At 40.5% G+C, this 20,356-nt stretch overlaps 1 protein-coding gene across 1 annotated transcript in view; it reads right to left on the bottom strand.

The window, feature by feature from the left end:
- Positions 1-20,356, bottom strand: part of LOC134357925 (protein QNR-71-like) — a 92,120-nt gene that overhangs the window by 12,181 nt on the left and 59,583 nt on the right. Inside the window, exons 7-9 of the mRNA XM_063069703.1 lie at positions 19,923-20,036; positions 18,767-18,869; positions 11,249-11,451 (exon numbers count right to left, since the gene is read on the bottom strand). Of these exons, the coding sequence (XP_062925773.1) occupies positions 11,249-11,451; positions 18,767-18,869; positions 19,923-20,036 (420 nt within the window). The remainder of the gene's footprint in view (positions 1-11,248; positions 11,452-18,766; positions 18,870-19,922; positions 20,037-20,356) is intronic.

Here is a 20,356-nt window from a genome sequence, read left to right as displayed (position 1 = left end):
CTCTTGACAACTGTAGGTCATTCCTTGTTTTATGGAATTTTTGGAAGTTTCCCTTTGTATTTTTGGAATTTGTTACCGGCAACTGGTTCACCAATGCAGTGTGAAACATTTCTGCTGGGTCACAGTATGAAGACTCTTTTTCTTCAGTTGCCAACAGCGGAAGATGTTACAAGCCGTCAGCATTGCTGTGTTGTTTGAACTCCTTGTCATAAGAATGGGCTCCTCGGAATAGCGCCCAACAGAGTAACTGGGTAGCAGTCATGACTGGAATTCCCTTCCTGGGATTGAAAATGGACTCAAGGCCCTGCTTATTAATGACATGTCCATGATATGAGAGTTCATTCTTGAAACACTCACATTTCTCTCTCTTTCCGTGCAGACTGTACTCACTCAGCCTGGTCAGCACTTTACCAAGGTTCTGAAGGTGCTCTTCATCATTCTTGTCATCAAGGTAACATTGTGTTCCTGGGATACCTTGAAGCACTTGGTCCATTGCCCTTTGCCAAATTGCTGGAGCTGATGTGACGCCAAAGATGAGACGATTATACTGGAGCAGTCCCTTGTGAGTGTTAATTGTGAGGAATTTTTGGCTTTTTGCATCAGTCTGGGACATTTTGTGCATTTCACATTCTAACCTCCTTTTCTGTAGTTCTGCTCCATCCTTTGTTGCAATCTCTAATGATATTGCAATGACCAGTGACCGTTCTAACGTTAGGTCTCTTTCTGCCAGTAGTCTCCTTTGAGTGCTTTGGCTATGCATGCCACATACAAGCCTGTCCTTTAATGCATCAGAAAGTCCATCTCTAAAGTCACAGTTCTGGGAAAGTTTGGGCAGTTCTGCAATGTATTCAGAAAGGCATTCATCTTTTGACTGGTCTCTTTCGTAAAATCTAAATCTCTCAGCTATCAACAGCAGTTTAGGGCTCAAATTATTTTGTAAAATTGTAACAATTTTGTTGAATGTCTTGCTTGCTGGCTTTTCAGAGGTTACTGGGTTGTGCAAGAGACTGTACATCCTTGGGCCCATTAAACTAAGAAGTGCAGAGTCTGATTAGTTCCAAGGGTTTAGATGGGGCAGAGTTTGTTAAGTGTGTCCAGGATGGATTCCTGTCACAGTATGTAGACAGGCCGATCGGGGGAATGCCATACTAGATCTAGTACTAGGTAATGAACCGGGTGAGGTCACAGATCTCTCAGTGGGTGAGCATCTGGGGGACAGTGACCACTGCTCCTTGGCCTTTAGCATTATCATGGAAAAAGATAGAATCAGAGAGGAGAGGAAAATTTTTAATTGGGGAAAGGCAACTTATGAAGCTATAAGGCTAGAACTTGCGGGTGTGAATTGGGATGATGTTTTTGCAGGGAAATGTACTATGGACATGTGGTCGATGTTTAGAGATCTCTTGCAGGATGTTAGGGCTAAATTTGTCCCGGTGAGGAAGATAAAGAATGGTAGGGTGAAGGAACCATGGGTGACAAGTGAGGTGGAAAATCTAGTCAGGTGGAAGAAGGCAGCGTACATGAGGTTTAGGAAGCAAGGATCAGATGGGTCTATTGAGGAATATAGGGAAGCAAAAAAGGAGCTTAAGAAGGGGCTGAGAAGAGCAAGAAGGGGGCATGAGAAGGCCTTGGCGAGTAGGGTAAAGGAAAACCCCAAGGCATTCTTCAATTATTTGAAGAAAAAAAGGATGACAGGAGTGAAGGTAGGACCAATTAGAGATAAAGGTGGGAAGATGTGCCTGGAGGCTGTGGAAGTGAGCGAGATCCTCAATAAATACTTCTCTTCGGTATTCACCAATGAGAGGGAACTTGATGATGGTGAGGATAATATGAGTGAGGTTGATGTTCTGGAGCATGTTGATATTAAGGGAGAGGAGGTGTTGGAGTTGTTAAAATACATTAAGACAGATAAGCCCCCGGGGCCTGACGGAATATTCCCCAGGCTGCTCCACGAGGCGAGAGAAGAGATTGCTGAGCCTCTGGCTAGGATCTTTAGGTCCTCGTTGTCCATGGGAATGGTACCGGAGAATTGGAGGGAGGCGAATGTTGTCCCCTTATTCAAAAAAGGTAGTAGGGATAGTCCAGGTAATTATAGACCAGTGAGCCTTACGTCTGTGGTAGGAAAGCTGTTGGAAAAGATTCTTATTGATAGTATCTATAGGCATTTAGAGAATCATGGTCTGATCAGGGACAGTCAGCATGGCTTTGTGAAGGGCAGATCATGTCTAACAAGCCTGATATAGTTCTTTGAGGAGGTGACCAGGCATATAGATGAGGGTAGTGCAGTTCATGTGATCTATATGGATTTTAGTAAGGCATTCGACAAGGTTCCACACAGTCGGCTTATTCAGAAAGTCAGAAGGTATGGGATCCAGGGAAGTTTGGCCAGGTGGATTCAGAATTGGCTTGCCTGCAGAAGGCAGAGGGTGGAGGTGGAGGGAGTACATTCAGATTGGAGGATTGTGACTAGTGGTGTCCCACAAGGATCGGTTCTGGGACCTCTACTTTTCGTGATTTTTATTAACGACCTGGATGTGGGGGTAGAAGGGTGGGCTGGCAAGTTTGCAGATGACACAAAGGTTGGTGGTGTTGTAGATAGTGTAGAGGATTGTCAAAGATTGCAGAGAGATATTGATAGGATGCAGAAGTGGGCTGAGAAGTGGCAGATGGAGTTCAAACCGGAGAAGTGTGAGGTGGTACACTTTGGAAGGACAAACTCCAAGGCAGAGTACAAAGTAAATGGCAGGATACTTGGTAGTGTGGAGGAGCAGAGGGATCTCGGAGTACATGTCCACAGATCTCTGAAAGTTGCCTCACAGGTGGATAGGGTAGTTAAGAAAGCTTATGGGGTGTTAGCTTTCATAAGTCGAGGGAATAGAGTTTAAGAGTCGCGATGTAATGATGCAGCTCTATAAAACTCTGGTTAGGCCACACTTGGAGTACTGTGTCCAGTTCTGGTCATCTCACTATAGGAAGGATATGGAAGCATTGGAAAGGGTACAGAGGAGATTTACCAGGATGCTGCCTGGTTTAGAGAGTATGTATTATGATCAGAGATTAAGGGAGCTAGGGTTTACTCTTTGGAGAGAAGGAAGATGAGAGGAGACATGATAGAGGTGTACAAGATAATAAGAGGAATAGATAGAGTGGATAGCCAGCGCCTCTTCCCCAGGGCACCACTGCTCAATACAAGAGGACATGGTTTTAAGGTAAGGGGTGGGAAGTTCAAGGGGGATATTAGAGGAAGGTTTTTTACTCAGAGAGTGGTTGGTGCGTGGAATGCACTGCCTGAGTCAGTGGTGGAGGCAGGTACACTAGTGAAGTTTAAGAGACTACTAGACAGGTATATGGAGGAATCTAAGGTGGGGGCTTATATGGGAGGCAGGGTTTGAGGGTCGGCACAATATTGTGGGCCGAAGGGCCTGTACTGTGCTGTACTATTCTGTGTTCTATGTTCTATGTTCCTTTTGCTCCTCCACGTTGTTTGCACTACAATACAGTTCAACCCTCTCAATATACAACTCCCAGTCTTCATGAGCACTAACAAATTCGTCAACTTTTCCAACAGAAGATATTGCCACGTTATTTTCACTTTAAATTCAGCCCTTGGTTCACTATTACTCATTTGTCCTTCAGCTTTCTCGTGCTGTTTAACTCTCGCTGTTTTGTCCCCTAACTGTGGGTGCAGTTCGTGATATTCTCTGACATTTAGGTTCCTGTTTGTCGCCAATTTGTTGTGTCTGTGCACAACTACTTATCAATGAAATAGCATGTGGGAGATGGCTTTAACTAGTGTGTTCACATTGCAGCAAGCAAAAACAAGACAGAACAATGCCAATGCGCAGACAACAGATCAATACATAGTGCAAAGGAGGGGTGGTCATTGCTCTGGAAAAATAGATCCATACATTATAAAAAGGGAAAAATATGATTAGGTGAAATTTTGCTGGGAAAGCAAAAATATGCTCGGACAGAAAATAAGGTTCTTTAAGCCTATTTTCAGCGTCATTGCAGGCAAAGACAAAGGGTTCAATGTGTGAGTGGGTGCGTGGGACAGAGGGGCAGAGGGATAAAGTGGCAATTGGTTTTGTTTATTGGTGGCCAAGGTATTTGCAGACATTTTTAGATGAAAAGGTTCAGCCTGTGAGTGTGTGAGTGGGATGGAGGGTTCATATGATACTTGGTTTTGTTTATTGATTTCCAGGGTATTGCAGATATTTTTAATCTCTCTGCTTCAATCCAAAGTTCCCACCTGTTCTAAGAAGACCATTATCATCCTGGTACCTGAGAAAATAAGATATCACTGTGCCTTAATGATTGCCACACAGTGGCTCTTTACTTTCTTTTTAAATTTTTTTATTGAATAAGTACACAGAAGGTAAGCCATATAGGCACTAATACACTGTTAGAATATAATATATTACAGGAAATATTAATACAGAAAAAAATTAATACAAACAGTGCAATTTAAACATAAAATAACAAGGTAATATAATAGTATACTAATTTTTATATGTATCAATAGAAAAAGAAAAAAACCCCCAAAAAACGCCCCCCCAAAAAAAACCCACCGTGCAACTAAACTAAAAAGCAAAGCAAAGCAATGAGCTAACTAGGAAACAAGCAGAGTTAAAGTACTTAAAATCACGTCCTCAAACCCGACCTCCATTAAAAACAGTTAAAAAAAAAACAGGAAGGGAATATAAATATGGACCGAGAGAAAAAAAATTACATTAAATGAAAATGTTGAATAAAAGATCTCCAGGTCTGATCGAATTTAACTGAAGAATCATAAAGATTACTTCTAATTTTCTCCAAATTTAAACATAATATCGTCTGGGAAAACCAAAAAAACGTAGTTGGAGCATTAGTCTCTTTCCAATGTTGTAAAATACATCTTTTCGCCATTAAAGTAAGAAATGCAATCATTCTACGGGCTGAAGGAGAAAGATTACTGGAAATTTTAGGTAATCCAAAGATAGAAGTAATAGGATGAGGAGAGATATCTATATTCAATACCTTTGAGATAATATTAAAAATGTCTCTCCAAAAAGTTTCCAGAGTAGGACAGGACCAAAACATATGAGTTAAAGAGGCTATCTGCCCCTGACATCTATCACAAAAAGGATTAATATGAGAATAGAAACGAGCTAATTTATCTTTGGACATATGTGCTCTATGATCAACTTTAAATTGAATTAGGGAATGTTTAGCACAGATAGAGGAAGTATTGACTAGTTGTAAAATCTGCACCCAGTCATCCGCCAAAATAATAAAACCCAATTCCTGTTCCCAATCTGACCTAATCTTATCAAATGGAGCTTTCCTAAGTTTCATAATAATATTATAAATAATAGCCATTGCACCTTTCTGACATGGATTAAGGTTAATTATAGTATCTAAAATATATGTAGGAGGGAGCATTGGAAAGGAAGAAAGTATAGTACTTAGGAAATTTCTAACTTGGAGATATCTAAAAAAATGTATTCTTGGTAAACTATATTTATTAGATAATTGTTCAAAAGACATAAGGGAACCATCTAAAAATAAATCCAAAAGCGTGAAATACCCTTAGTCTTCCAAATTTGAAAAGCACGATCCGTGAAAGAGGGAGGAAAAAATATGTTACCTAAAATAGGGATCGCTAGCCCAAATTGGTTAAGATCAAAAAATTTTCTGAATTGAAACCAAATATGTAAGGTATATTTAACTATTGGGTTACAGACCTGTTTGTAGCGTTTCAAATCAAAAGGAAGAGAAGAACATAAAATAGAGCCAAGTGTATAACCTTGAGCAGATTGTAATTCCAATGCTACCCATTTAGGAATGGATAGTGTATCCTGGTCAAGTAACCAAAATTTCATGTGTCGAATATTAATTGCCCAATAATAGAATCTAAAGTTAGGTAATGCTAAACCTCCATCTCTCTTAGCTTTCTGTAAATGTATTTTACCCAGTCTCTGGTTTTTATTTTGCCAAATAAATGAGGCCTTAAACTTTGTAGTTTTCAAATGTACTTTTTGTAGTTTTTCCTATGTTAATTATCTCATTTCTTTTTTTTTGTTTAATCGTAGGGTCTGTTGTTCGTTACGGTTTTCTTTATATTTACTGGCTTTTTCTTTGTATTATATCGTGTTTGTCTTAATTGGTCTATTTCTTTTTATTCCTTTACTGTTTTAAAACTTTAGCTGATTTTTTTTTATACTTACACTTTTTTTTAGTGAGCATCTATCGGAGGTCATGGGGGTAGTCTTAGTGCTTGCTTCTTTCTGGCTGGTCTGCTTTAGATTTAGCTTTGGGGTCATGGGGTGGGGTGGTGGGAGGGGCTTCACTTTTTAGTTTTTTTCTTCTTGGGCTACTTACATTACCGAAGCATTGGTTGCGTTCTCCTTCCCGTTATCTCGTTTACTCTAGCAACATACATCAAAGTTGCTGGTGAACGCAGCAGGCCAGGCAGCATCTATAGGAAGAGGCGCAGTCGACGTTTCAGGCCGAGACCCTTCGTCAGGACTAACTGAAGGAAGAGTGAGTAAGGGATTTGAAAGCTGGAGGGGGAGGGGGAGATGCAAAATGATAGGAGAATTTGCATCTCCCCCTCCCCCTCCAGCTTTCAAATCCCTTACTCACTCTTCCTTCAGTTAGTCCTGACGAAGGGTCTCGGCCTGAAACGTCGACTGCGCCTCTTCCTATAGATGCTGCCTGGCCTGCTGCGTTCACCAGCAACTTTGATGTATGTTGCTTGAATTTCCAGCATCTGCAGAATTCCTGTTATCTCGTTTACTCTGTTCCCTTTCCGGGTTCGTGGGTCGAACCTATTGTCAATCCTTTTTTTTGCGGGTTGACTTTAGGGTTTATGGAGTCTATTATTAATTTTGTCTCTTGGAATACTAACGGTCTTAATCATCCAATTAAAAGGAAAAAAGTTTTTAAGGTATTCCGGAGACTTAAAGCACATGTTCTATTTTTGCAAGAGACCCATGTGTGGAGGGGGGACAGACTACGTTTTTTTAAATTTTGGAAGGATCAACAGTTTCATTCGAACTCGAACGCTAAGATTCGAGGTGTCTTTATTTTTATAGACCCCTCAGTTACTTTTGTACTACATGATATTATTTCTGATCTGAATGGTAGATTTTTATTGGTTAGTGGTCTACTCTTTAATAAAAGGGTAGTTTTGGTTAACATTTATGCTCCCAATATGGACTGTCTGGAATTTTATAAATCACTATTTAATCTGTTCCCAAATTTGAATGAGTTTTCACTGACCTGGGGCGGAGATCTTAATACTTGTTTATCTCCAGCTTTGGACCGTTCAGTTCCTCTATGGACCTTACCTAATAAATCTGCAACTTTGATTAATTCATTCCTCTCTGATTCTAGGTCGACGGACATTTGGCGTTTTTTGCATCCTCAGTTTATTACTTTCATCCTCTTTTTTTTCACATGTTCACCATTCCTATTCAAGAATTGATTATTTTTTAATTGACTCTCATCTTATTTCTTCAGTGGTTAAATGTGATTGTGACTCTATAACCATTTCGGATCATTCTCCACTTAAGCTTTCTATTAAAATTCAGGCCAATACACAAAATAATAGACAATGGCGTTTTAATTTGCTGTTGCTTCAGGACTCAGATTTTGTTAACTTTATGGATGAACAGATTGATCTTTTTTTTACAATCAACTTACAGAAGATATTTCTATGAACATCCTTTGGGATACTTTTAAAGCTTATATTCGTGGTCAGATTATCTCGTATTCTGCTGCTTTGAGGAAGAAGCTGAAGCAGGAGGAGCTGGTTATTGTGGACAAGATTAAGGAAATTGATAAGAAATATGTTACAGCTCCCTCTGAGGAGTTATATAAACAAAGAACTGAACTTCAAATGGAACACAGTTTATTACTTTCATCCTCAATTGTAAATCAATTAAAGAAAACAAGAAGTGAATTTTATGTACATAGTGACAAAGTAGGTAAACTGTTGGCTAATCAGTTGAAGACTAATTATACTAAATTTCAAATTAATCAGATTTATAATCAAAATGATCAACTGATACTTGATCATGCTGAGATTAATCAAGCCTTTTTTGATTTTTATTCCTCCTTATATCAATCAGAGTCGTTAAGAGACTCTAAATATATGAATGACTTTTTAGATAACCTGGATTTCCCTAAGATTTCACAGGATATATCCTCTATACTAGATACTCCCATTACCACTGATGAGATTAAGAATGTTATCTTTTCTATGAACCTGGGGAAAGCTCCTGGCCCTGATGGGTTTACCGCAGAATTTTATAAATTTTTTGCACCTTCAGTAATCCCTTGGTTTTTTAGGGTTCTGGAGGCTTCATTAAAACTTGGTAAGCTTCCCGAATCCTTCTATAGAGCGTCAATTTCTCTAATATTAAAGAAGGATAAAGATCCTGCTCAATGTGCATCTTATAGACCAATATCTTTATTAAATGTTGATTCTAAAATTTTTTCTAAATTATTAGCAAACAGATTAGAAAAAGCATTTCCTTATATTATTTCGGAAGACCAAATGGGTTTTATTAAAGGTCGTTACACTTTCTATAACATTCGCACACTCTTAAATATTGTTTATACTCCTTCACAAAATGTTCCTGAGTGCGTTATTTCTTTAGATGCTGAAAAAGCCTTTGACAGAGTAGAATGGCCTTACTTATTTAAGGTGCTCGAAATGTTTAATTTTAGCTCGAAATTTATATCCTGTATTAAATTGTTATATCATTCTCCTATGGCCTCAGTTCGTACTAACTCTTTAAGTTCACCCTTTTTCCCTCTTTCTCGAGGTACTAGACAAGGCTGTCCTCTTAGTCCTTTATTATTTGACATTGCATTAGAACCTCTTGCAATTGCTATTCGAGAATCTCCAAATATTATTGGGATAACTCGGGGCTTAAAGTCTCATAAAGTATCACTTTATGCTGATGACTTACTTTTATATATTTCTAATCCTCAAAAATCTATCCCTGCTGCTTTAGATTTATTAGCACAATTTAGTCTCTTTTCCGGTTACAAGTTAAATCTCAGTAAGAGTGAACTTTTCCCGATTAATAAGCAACTTCCCTTGTATCATAACCTTCCGTTTAAATTGATTAATAATTATTTTTCATATCTTGGGATTAAAATTACTTGTAAACACAAAGATCTATTTAAGACTAATTTTTGATCATATTACTCAACTTTCATTTAAATGGTCTCCATTATATTTAACTTTGATCGGTCGTATTAATGCAGTTAAAATGTTTATTCTGCCAAAATTTTTATATATATTTCAGGCATTACTGATTTTTGTTCCAAAATCTTTTTTTGATAAAGTTGACTCTAAAATCTCTTCATTTTTTTGGCAAAACAGTGGCTCTGACATCCATTATCATGAAGTACTTAAAGAGGCTGGTCATGGTACACATTAACTCCAGCCTTCTGGACCGTCTCAATGCATAGGAATTCGCCTACCACCTAAACAGATCCGCAGTGGATACCATCTCCCAGGTCCTACACTCATCTCTGGAGCTTCTGGATAATAGTCATGTCAGAGTATTATTTATTGACTGCAGTTCTGCTTCCAATACTAGAATTCCAAGCAAACTCATCTCCAATCTCCTAAACACCTTCCTCTGCAACTGGATCCCTGACTTCCTGATCAACAGACCACAGTCAGTAAGGATACGCAGTAACACCTCCACCATGATTATTCTAAACAGTGGTGCTCCACAAGCTGTACCCTCAGCCCCCTACCCTACTCCCTGCACACTCATGAGGCCAGGTTCTGCTCCTACTCCATCTACAAGTTTGTAGATGATACGGCATAGTGGGCCGTATCTCAAATAACCATGAGTCAGAGTATAGGAAGGAGATAGTTTAATGACCTGGTTTCATGACAACGACCTTTCACTCCATGTCAACAAAATATTGCCATGATCATTGGCTTCAGGACAGGGGTCAGTCTACATCAACAGAGCTCTGGTCAAAAGGACTGAGAATTTCAGTTCCTAGGAGTAAACATCACCAACAGCCTGTCCCAGTCCAGACATGTTGATACCACAGACAAGTAAGTTCACCAATATCTCTCTTTCCTAAGGAGGCTAAAGAAATTCAGCATGTTCACTTTGACCGTCACCATTTTATACTGATGCATCATAGAAAGCATTTTAAAAGGATGTGTAACGCTCAGTATGGCAACTACTTCACCTGGGCCAAGGGGCCCGTACTGCACCATGTCTTCGTACTATGTACTCTGCCCATGACCCCTCGAAGGACTCAGTCTACACTTCTCAGTGCCTCAGGAAAGCAGCCAACATCATTCAAGACCTCACCCGCTCCCGACATACTCTGTTCTTCCCCCTCCCGTTGCACAGGAGATACAAAAGCTTGAAAGTACAGTACATACCACCAGGTTCAATGACAGTTTCTGTCCTGTCTATCAAACATTTCCATCGTAAAATAGATGGACACTTGAACTTGCCCTCATAATCTATCTCATTGTGTCTACCTGCACTGCACTTTCTCTGTAACTGTAACACTTTATTCTGCATTCTGTTATTGCTTTAGCTTGTTCTGCTTCAGTGCACTGTGTAATGATTTGATCTGTATGTAGAGTATGCAAGACAAGCTTTTCACTCTATCCTGGGACATGTGATGACAATAGTAAAGCAAACCACTGTTTGTTTCTCTAATGGTGGAAAGGACAGGGGCTGCATCTCCAGCGTTTGCATGAGAAGTGCTGAGAAAAGAGCAGTGCAAATGAAAGAATGCTGGAGGTGAAGGAGAAGGGATGATGGTGGAATCCTGTAGAGGGTGGTGGAAACTATGAAAGAAGATGCATTGAATGGGGGGGTGAGAACCGGGGAAGCCCTATCTTTGCTCTACATGGGCAGGGAGAGTTGAGAGCAGACAAGTGAACAGATGGGATTAAAAGCATCATTTCTTTAATGTAAGATTAATGTCAGCTGGATGAAGTGGAATGTGGTGGAAAGGGTCTGGCCGTGGCTCCGTTCTTGGAAGGAATGAAATGCCCTCAGTCCATCCTGGTGTGAAACGGAGCTGAATAACCATGGTCACTCAGTGCAGATACAAGTTTTTACCATTTTACATCTAAGAAAGAGAAACATCACCCCTGTGTCTCTCCCCATGGATACTAGCTGACGCGCTGAGTACATATGACATTCTCTGCTTTGTTTTGGGTTTCCAGCATCGGGATTGTTTTGATGGTTGTACTTACCTCCAATTGATACAAGAGTACTAGCAACTGCTAAACTGGTGTTATCCTTCAACGTGATATTCACACAGTAGACACCAGATGCATTGAAGCTTCGGCGAAGGGTCAGTTTACAAGTGTCAGTAGTCTCCACAGGATCACAGATTACACTCTGTGGCACCATGCAGGAGCGATCCGCAATCATGCTACACACATCAGTAGGTATACTGTAAGGCACAAAGTATTCACAAACAGCATCCTTTCATTGAAAGGTGGAGGCACAAATGCAAGTTTAAATGAAAGTAAAAGAAATCCAGGGAAATAAATCTGCTTCATTGGTTATGTGTTTAAGCCTGTGTTTTCCTTTTTGCTCATTATTTCCTATTCAAATTCAGCAAACAATTCCAACCAATTTCAATATTCTCAATTAATTCCATCAAAATATCCCTGGAGATACCCTGGAAACCCCACACATATTCATTTGGAGCCCCCAGCCCAAATATACATGACACTTGTTATCCCATTACTGTTCCTGGGAGTCATGTCGCCGGGGCAAACCATGTTTGTGTAATACTTTGATGAAGATTCTTTTACCTGAAATGTAATGTTTGTTTCTCTCCTCACTTACAGTGCTTGACTAACAAAGTGTTTCTGACATTCTTTGTTTTTACTTCACTTTGTTGTAATCCTCCTTATTTTTATTTCTATAAATTTGATTTACAAGAGATTGATGAACGTAGCAAGGGGCTGTGTCTTTCTTCCCCCACCCCCTCCATCTCTAATTGTCCTGAAAAAGCAGTTGTGAACTTCTTCCAGAACAAGTACAGCAGGACTTGTAATTTTAGTCATGCCCTATGACTGAGCAAAGAAATTCTAGCATCACTGAATCATTGAACTTTTACTTCATGCTGTGGTCAGACTTGAAGCATATGACATGGAAGGGAGCATACAAATAATGATGTTTTCATTGTGATTGTTACTTCTGACCCTCCGTGTGGTAGAAGTTACTGGACTGGGAATTGCTGACATATTATAACTGTGGTGTAAAGATGTTAGGGGAGTCGCATATTGAGTTCAGAGCTAGTAAGTGTATTTCTTAATCCTGGGCAGTGTCTTGCTTCTGAAAAACTGATACAGCCACATTCATAAGGGGTTTTGTGTGTGTGTGTGTGTGTGTGTGAGAGAGAGAGAGAGAGAGAGAGAGGAGAGGGGGAGGGGCGAGGGGGGAGAGAGAGAGAGAGGGAGAGAGAGAAAGAAAGAAAGAGAGAAAGAAAGAGAGAAAGAGAGAAAGAGAGAAAGAGAGAAAGAGAGAAAGAAAGAGAAAGAGAGAAAGAGAGAAAGAAAGAGAGAAAGAAAGAAAGAAAGAGAGAAAGAAAGAAAGAGAGAAAGAAAGAGAGAAAGAAAGAAAGAGAGAAAGAAAGAAAGAAAGAGAGAAAGAAAGAAAGAAAGAAAGAAAGAAAGAAAGAAAGAAAGAAAGAAAGAAAGAAAGAAAGAAAGAAAGAAAGAAAGAAAGAAAGAAAGAAAGAAAGAAAGAAGGAAAGAAGGAAAGAAGGAAAGAAGGAAAGAAGTTTTACTCATTTGGGGCCTGGTATCTGATTGGGACTCCAGATGAAGAGTCTCAACCCAAAACATCAATTGTGTGTTGCATGTGATTGGTAGATGTTGTTCTAAATTCATGAAACAGAATTTCTAAATCAGGGGTCAGGACTGGTCCCAAAATAATAACGTCTGTGTTGTTTTGTTTTAATATTCCTAATGCAGCCAGATTAATGTACGTGCTGTTTTTAATATCTTTATAAAGCCTAATGCAGCCAGATTTTTCTTCGGAATGAAGAACACTCATATTAGTTGGTCATTAAATGGTGGTGCTTCCTGTGTTATCGGCATCTATCAACCAGCTAATGTCTGTCTGAACCTGCAGTTGTCATCAGGACTGATAATAGATCCCTTTAATGGGTAAGTGGCATCTACCTGTAGCCTGTTCTGGAGCATCCCACCTTTCAGAGATTAAATGAAGATTCTGTAAAGAGAAAGCACTGCACACTGTGAAATTAAAAAGAAAGCGACAGCACACACTTCTATGTTTCCCAACTGAAATTCCCTAGTCCACTCCTGACAATTTCCCAGCCCTTTTATCCGAGTCCTGCTAATAGTCAAAGCAATGACATTATTTGGAAAGTAAATTCACCAAAAGGCAGTTTTTAGAGTCACAGTTCACAGAGAAATCATTTTTGGACTGAGATGTGGAGAAATTGTCACACATAGTTGTTACCCTTTGGGATTCTCTGTCCAGAAGTCCTGGTTACACATTGTTGGCATTAGTAAGTACCTGAGCACATAACTAATTAGGGGAACTGGAGGTAAATTGGAAACACAGAAACATAGAAAACCTACAGCACGTTACAGCCCCTTCAACCCACAAAGCTGTGCCAAACATGTACATACTTTAGAAATTACCTAGGGTTACCCATAGCCCTCTATTTTTCTGAGCTCCATGTACCTGTCCAGGAGTCTCTTAAAAGACCCTATCGTATCCGCCTCCACCACCATCGCTGGCAACCCGTTCCACGCACTCACCATGCTCTGCATAAAAAACTTACCCCGACATCTCCTCTGTACCTACTTCCAATCACCTTAAAACTGTGCTCTCTTGTGTTAGCCATTTCAGCCCTGGGAAAAAGCCTCTGACTATCCACATGATCAATGTTTCTCATCATCTTATACATTTCTATCAGGTTACCTCTCATACTCTGTCACTCCAAGGAAAAAAGGCCGAGTTCACTTAATTTATTTGGGTCAATAACTCTACTGGGTGTTTTTTATAGACCAGCCAATAGTAACAGGGACATTGAGGAGCAGATAGGGAGACAGATTCTGGAAAGGTGTTATAATAACAGGGTTGTCGTGTTGGGAGATTTTAATTTCCCAAATAGTGATTAGCATCTCCCGAGAGCAAGAGGTTTAGATTAGGTGGAGTTTGTTAGGTGTGTTCAGGAAGGTTTCCAGATGTAATATGTAGATAAGCCTACAAGAGGAGAGGCTATTCTTGATTTGGTATTGGGAAATGAACCTGGTCAGGTGTCAGATCTCTCAGTGGGAGAGCATTTTGGAGATAGTGATCACAATTCTATCTCCTTTACCATGGCATTGGAGAGGGATAGGAACAGACAAGTTTGGAAAGCATTTAATTGGAGTAAGGGGAAATATGAAGCTATCAGGCAGGAACTTGGAAGCATAAATTTGGCTACAGATGTTCTCAGGGAAATGTACTGCAGAAATCTGGCAAATGTTCAGGGGATATTTGCGTGGAGTTCTGCATAGGTACGTTCCAATAAGACAGGAGAAGGATGGTAAGGTACAGGAACGATGGTGTATAAAGGCTGTTGAAAATCTAGTCAAGAAGAAAATAAAACCTTACAAAAGGTTCAAGAAACTAGGTAATGATAGAGATCCAGATAAGGCTAGCAGGAAGGAGCTTAAGAGTGAAATTAGGAGAGCCAGAAGGGGCCATGAGAAGGCCTTGGCGAGCAGGATTAAGGAAAATCCCAAGGCATTCTACAAGTATATGAAGAGCAAGAATGTAATACGTGAGAGAATAGGACCGATCATGTGTGACAGTGGGAAAGTGTGTATGGAACCGAAGGAGATAGCTGAGGTACTTAATGAATACTTTTCTTCAGTATTCACTACAGAAAAGGATCTTGGTGATTGTAGTGATGACTTACAGCAGATTGAAAAGCTTGAGCATATAGGCATTAAGAAAGAGGATATGCTGGAGCTTTTGGAAAGCATCGTTGGATAACTCTCCAGGACCGAACGAGACGTACCTCAGGATACTGTGGGAGGCGAGGGAGGAGATTGCTAAGTCTATGGCAATGATCATTGCATCATCAATAGGGATGGGGGAGGTTCCAGAGAATTGGAGGGTTGCAGATGTTGTTCCTTTATTCAAGAAAGGGAGTAGAGATAGCTCAGGAAATTATAGACCAGTGAGTCTTATTTCAGTGGTTGGTAAATTGATGGAAAAGATCCTGAGAGGAAGGATTTATGAACATTAAGAGAGGCATAATATGATTAGGAATAGTCAGCATGGCTTTGTCAAAGGCAGGTCGTGCCTTACGAGCCTGATTGAATTTTTTGAGGATGTGACTTATCACATTGATGAAGGTAGAGCAGTAGATGTAGTGTATATAGATTTTAGCAAGGCATTTGATAAGGTACCCCATGCAAAGCTTATTGAGAAAGTAAGGAGACATAGGATCCAAGGGGACATTGCCTTGTGGATACAGAATTGTCTTGCTCACAGAAGGCAAAGAGTGATTGTAGACAAGTCATATTCTCCATGGAGGTTGGTGATCAGTGGTGTACCTCAGGGATCTGTTCTGGGACCCTTTTTCTTCGTGATTTTTATAAATGACCTGGATGAGGAAGTGGAGGGATGGTTTAGTAAGTTTGCTGATGACACAAAGGTTGGGGGTGTTGTGAAATGTGTGGAGAGCTGTCAGAGGTTACAGCAGGACATCAATAGGATGCAAAACTGGGCTGAGAAGTGGCAGATGGAGTTCAACCTAGATAAGTGTGAGGTGGTTCATTTTGGTAGGTCAAATATGACGGCAGAGTATAGTATTAATGGTAAGACTCTTGGCAGTGTGGAGGATCAGAGGGATCTTGGGGTCCGAGTCCATAGGGCATTCAAAGCTGCTGTGCAGGTTGACTCTGTGGTTAGGAAGGCAAACGGTGCATTGGCCCTTATCAACCATGGGATTGAGTTTAGGAGCTGAGAGGTAATGCTACAGCTATATAGGACCCTGGTCAGACCCCACTTGGAGTACTGTGCTCAGTTCTGGTCACCTCAGTACAGGAAGATGTAGAAACTATAGAGAGGGTGCAGAGGAGATTTACAAGGATGTTGCCTGGATTGGGGAGCATGTCTTATGAGAATATGTTGAGTGAATTTAGCCTTTTCTTCTTGGAGCGATGGAGCATGAGAGGTGACCTGATAGAGGTGTATAAGATGATGAGAGGCATTGATCATGTGGATAGTCAGAAGCTTTTTCCCAGGGCTGAAATAGCTAACACAAGAGGGCACAGTTTTAAGGTGCTTGGAAGAAGGTACAGAGGAGATGTCAGGAGTAAGTTTTTTACGCAGAGAGTGGTGAGTGTGTGGAATGGGCTTCCGGTGATGCTGGTTGAGGTGGATACGATAGGGTCTTTTAAGAGACTCCTGGATACATGGAGCTTAGAAAAATAGAGGGCTATGGGTAGACTTAGGTAATTTCTAAGGTAAGTACATGTTTGGCACAGCATTGTGGGTCGAAGGGCCTGTATTGTGCCATAGTTTTTCTATGTTTCTATTCTCCTGAGGCATGATCCCCAATCCAGGCAACATCCCTGTAAATCTCCTCTGCACCCTTTCTATAGATTCCACATCCTTCCTGTAGTGAGGTGACCAGAACTGAGCACAGTACGCCAAGTGGGGTCTGACCTAGGTCCCACTGTAACCTCTGACAGCCCTCCACACTATCCACAACAGCCCAACCTTTGTGTCATCAGCAAATTTACTAACTCATCCCTCCACTTCCTCATCCAGGTCATTTATAAAAATCACGAAGAAAAGGGGTTCCAGAACAGATCCCTGAGGCACACCACTGGTCACCGAACTCCCTGCAGAATATGACCTGTCTACAACCACTCTTTGTCTTCTGTGGGCAAGCCAGTTCTGGAACCACAATGCAATGTCTCCTTGGATCCCATGCCTCCTTACTTTCTCAATAAGCCTTGCATGGGGCACCTTATCAAATGCCTTGCTGAAATCCATATACACTACATCTACTCCTCTACCTTCATCAATGTGTTTAGTCACATCCTCAAAATATTCAGTCAGGCTCATAAGGCACGATCTGCCTTTGACAAAGCCATGCTGACTATTCCTAATCATATTATGCCTCTCCAAATGTTCATAAATCCTGCTTCTCAGGATCTTTTCCATCAACTCACCAACCATTGAAGTAAGACTTACTGGTCTATAACTTCCTGGGCTATCTCTACTCCCTTTCTTGAATAAGGGAACAACATCTGCAACCCTCCAATTCTCTGGAACCTCTCCTGTCTCCATTGATGATGCAAAGATCATTGCCAGAGGCTCAGCAATCTCCTCTCTCGCCTCCCACAGTAGCCTGGGGTACACCTCGTCTGGACTCAGTGACTTATCCAACTTGATGCTTTCCAAAAGCTCCAGCATATTCTCTGTCTACATGCTCAAGCTTTTCAGTCCGCTGTAACTCATCCCTACGATCACCAAGATCCTTTTCCGTAGTGAATACTGAAGCAAAGTATTCATTGTACCTCAGCTATCTCCTCCAGTTCCACACACACTTTTTTTTTAGATGATGAAGATATGTAGACCTCTTTTATTGTCATTTAGTAATGCATGCATTAAGAAATTATACAATATTTCCTCCGGTGTGATATCACAAAACACAGGACAGACCAAAACTGAAAAAACTGACAAAACCACATAATTATAACGTATAGTTACAACAGTTACAACTTTTCCACTAATTGGTCCTATTCTCTGATGCCTTATTCTCTTGCTCTTCACATACATTTCTTTTCTTCTTGACTGGATTAACAACAGCTTTTGTACATCATGGTTCCTGTACCTTACCATCCTTTCCCTGTCTCACTGGAACGGACCTATGCAGAATGCCACACAAATATCCACTGAACATTTGTCACTTTTCTACCGTACGTTTCCCTAAGATCATCTGTTCCCAATTTATGCTTCCAAGTTCCTGCCTGATAGCTTCATATTTCCCCTTACTCCAATTAAACGCTTTTCTAACTTGTCTGTTCCTATCCCTCTCCAATGCTATGGTAAAGGAGATAGAATTATGACCACTACCTCCAAAATGCCCTCCCACTGAGAGACCTGACACTTGACCAGGTTCATTTCCCAATACCAGATCAAGTACAGCCTCTCCTCTTGTAGGCTTATCTACATATTGTATCAGGAAACTATCCTGAACACACCTAACAAACTCCAACTCATCTGAACCCCTTGCTCTAGGAAAATTCTAATCAAAATGGGGAAATTAAAATCTCCCACCATGAAAACCCTGTTATTATTGCATCTTTCCAGAATCTGTCTCCCTATTTGTTCCTAGATGTCCCTGTTACTACTGGGTGGTCTATAAAAAACATCCAGTTGAGTTATTGACCCTAACTTCCACCCACAGAGACTCAGTAGACAATACCTCCATGACTTCCTCCTTTTCTGCAGCCGTGACACTATCTCTGATCAGCTGTGCCATGCCCCTACCTCTTTTGCCTCTCTCCCTGTCCTTTCTGAAACATCTAAACCCTGGCTCTCTAAGTAACCATTCCTGCCCCTGAGCCATCCAAGTCTCTGTAATGGCCACAACGTCATAGCTCCAAGTTTAATGGATATGGCTAGTTGGTCATCAGCTAACTGAATGACAGAGAAGACTGTGGGGGTTGCTGAGTTCCCCTGTGTTATTTATGGCAAAGCAAGGTCCATACCTGCCCTTACAAGTGACAACAAAGTCCACCGTGGATTTGTGATGAAAACCAGTGGAGATGTGAACATTGGTCATTCCAGCAATCCTGACTGCAAAAAGACCATCTGACAGGGAACAAATGCACATTTCACACTTGTGCTACTTGTAGTACTGTAATTCAAAGATATCTATACTTTCAAGCTAATACACCTTGTACATTAAATTATTACTTCAGATTACTTATATATGCTTAAATCTGAAATTTTTTTGTCAGCTTCTAAGTGCAATATCTCAGTCAGTAGTGCAGGTTTAAACTCCTACTCATACATTAGAATAATTATTATTACTCATCTTCTCTTTCCTCACATATCCATCAATGCAGGGTTGCCGGCTGCCCAGTGATATTGGTCATACACATTGTTCTGTCCTAGCTGGGTCTGATCTTTGGATGTATAGCTTGATAATTTGCCAGTGGCTTCATCCAGCTGAATCTCCATCCTGGAGCTACCGTAATCTAACCTAATCTAATCCAGCATTGTTACAAGGCCACAAGTTATAGGAGCAGAATTAGGTAATTTAGCCATTGAGTGTGATCATGGCTGACCAATTTTCCTCTCAGCTCCAATCTTCTGCCCTGACTAAACAAGAATCTATCAACCTCTGCCTTAAATATACCCTATAACTTGGCCTCCCCAGCTGTTTGTGGTAACAAATTCCACAGATGGCAAAAGAAATTCCTCCTCATCTCTTTTCTAAATGGACATCAAGCTATTCTGAGGCTGTGTCCTCTTGTTTTTGACTTCCCCACCATAAGAGATATCCTCTCCGCACCCACTCTATTGAGACTTTCAACATTCAATAGGTTTCAATTAGATTCCCCCCCCCCCCATTCTTCTGAATTCCAATGAGTACAGGTCCAGAAGCATCAAACACTCCTCATATGATAAGCCTTTCAATCCAGGAATCATTCTTGTGAACCCTTTTTGAACCCTCTCCAATGTCAGCACATCTTTTCTTAGATAAGTGGCCCAAACAGCTCACAATACTTCAAATGAGATCTCACCAGTGCTTTCTAAAGCCTCAGCATTACATCCTTGTTCACCGACAACAGCATGTATTAAGAAACTCAACCAATTTCTCATACAGTCTATGAATATTATTTTGGACATGGTATTTACCCACAACGGTGATGTTGGTTTCAAAGTAGCCGTATCTGTAGAGGTTACAGCTGACAGAAGAAGCCTCTCGCCTCAGCAGCAGTAGTGGCAATGGACCGTCGGTTGTTGTGGAACCTGCCAAGGAAATAATGATCAGAAACATAACATTTGAAGGTAAGTTTATTTTTAAAATCATTTGTCAATCTTGGCTGTTTGAAGATTATGAGTGATATTTTAATTCCCTCTGTATGTAGAAAATTAGAAAACTGATAGGTTTGAAATATAAGCAACACACACAAAATACTGGAGGAACTCAGCAGGCTAAGCAGCATCTATGGGTATACTTGACACTTTGGGCAGAGAATCTGCAGATTTTCTTTTGTTAAGTTTAAATTGTACATGGTTTACTTTCTTTTAAAGGTTAGCTTTATTTGTTTGTTTGCTTATTTAGAGAT

The sequence above is a fragment of the Mobula hypostoma genome, chromosome 17 (genome assembly GCF_963921235.1).
Source record: "Mobula hypostoma chromosome 17, sMobHyp1.1, whole genome shotgun sequence".
Taxonomy (NCBI): domain Eukaryota; kingdom Metazoa; phylum Chordata; class Chondrichthyes; order Myliobatiformes; family Myliobatidae; genus Mobula; species Mobula hypostoma.
This window is presented reverse-complemented; position numbering and strand designations above follow the sequence as displayed.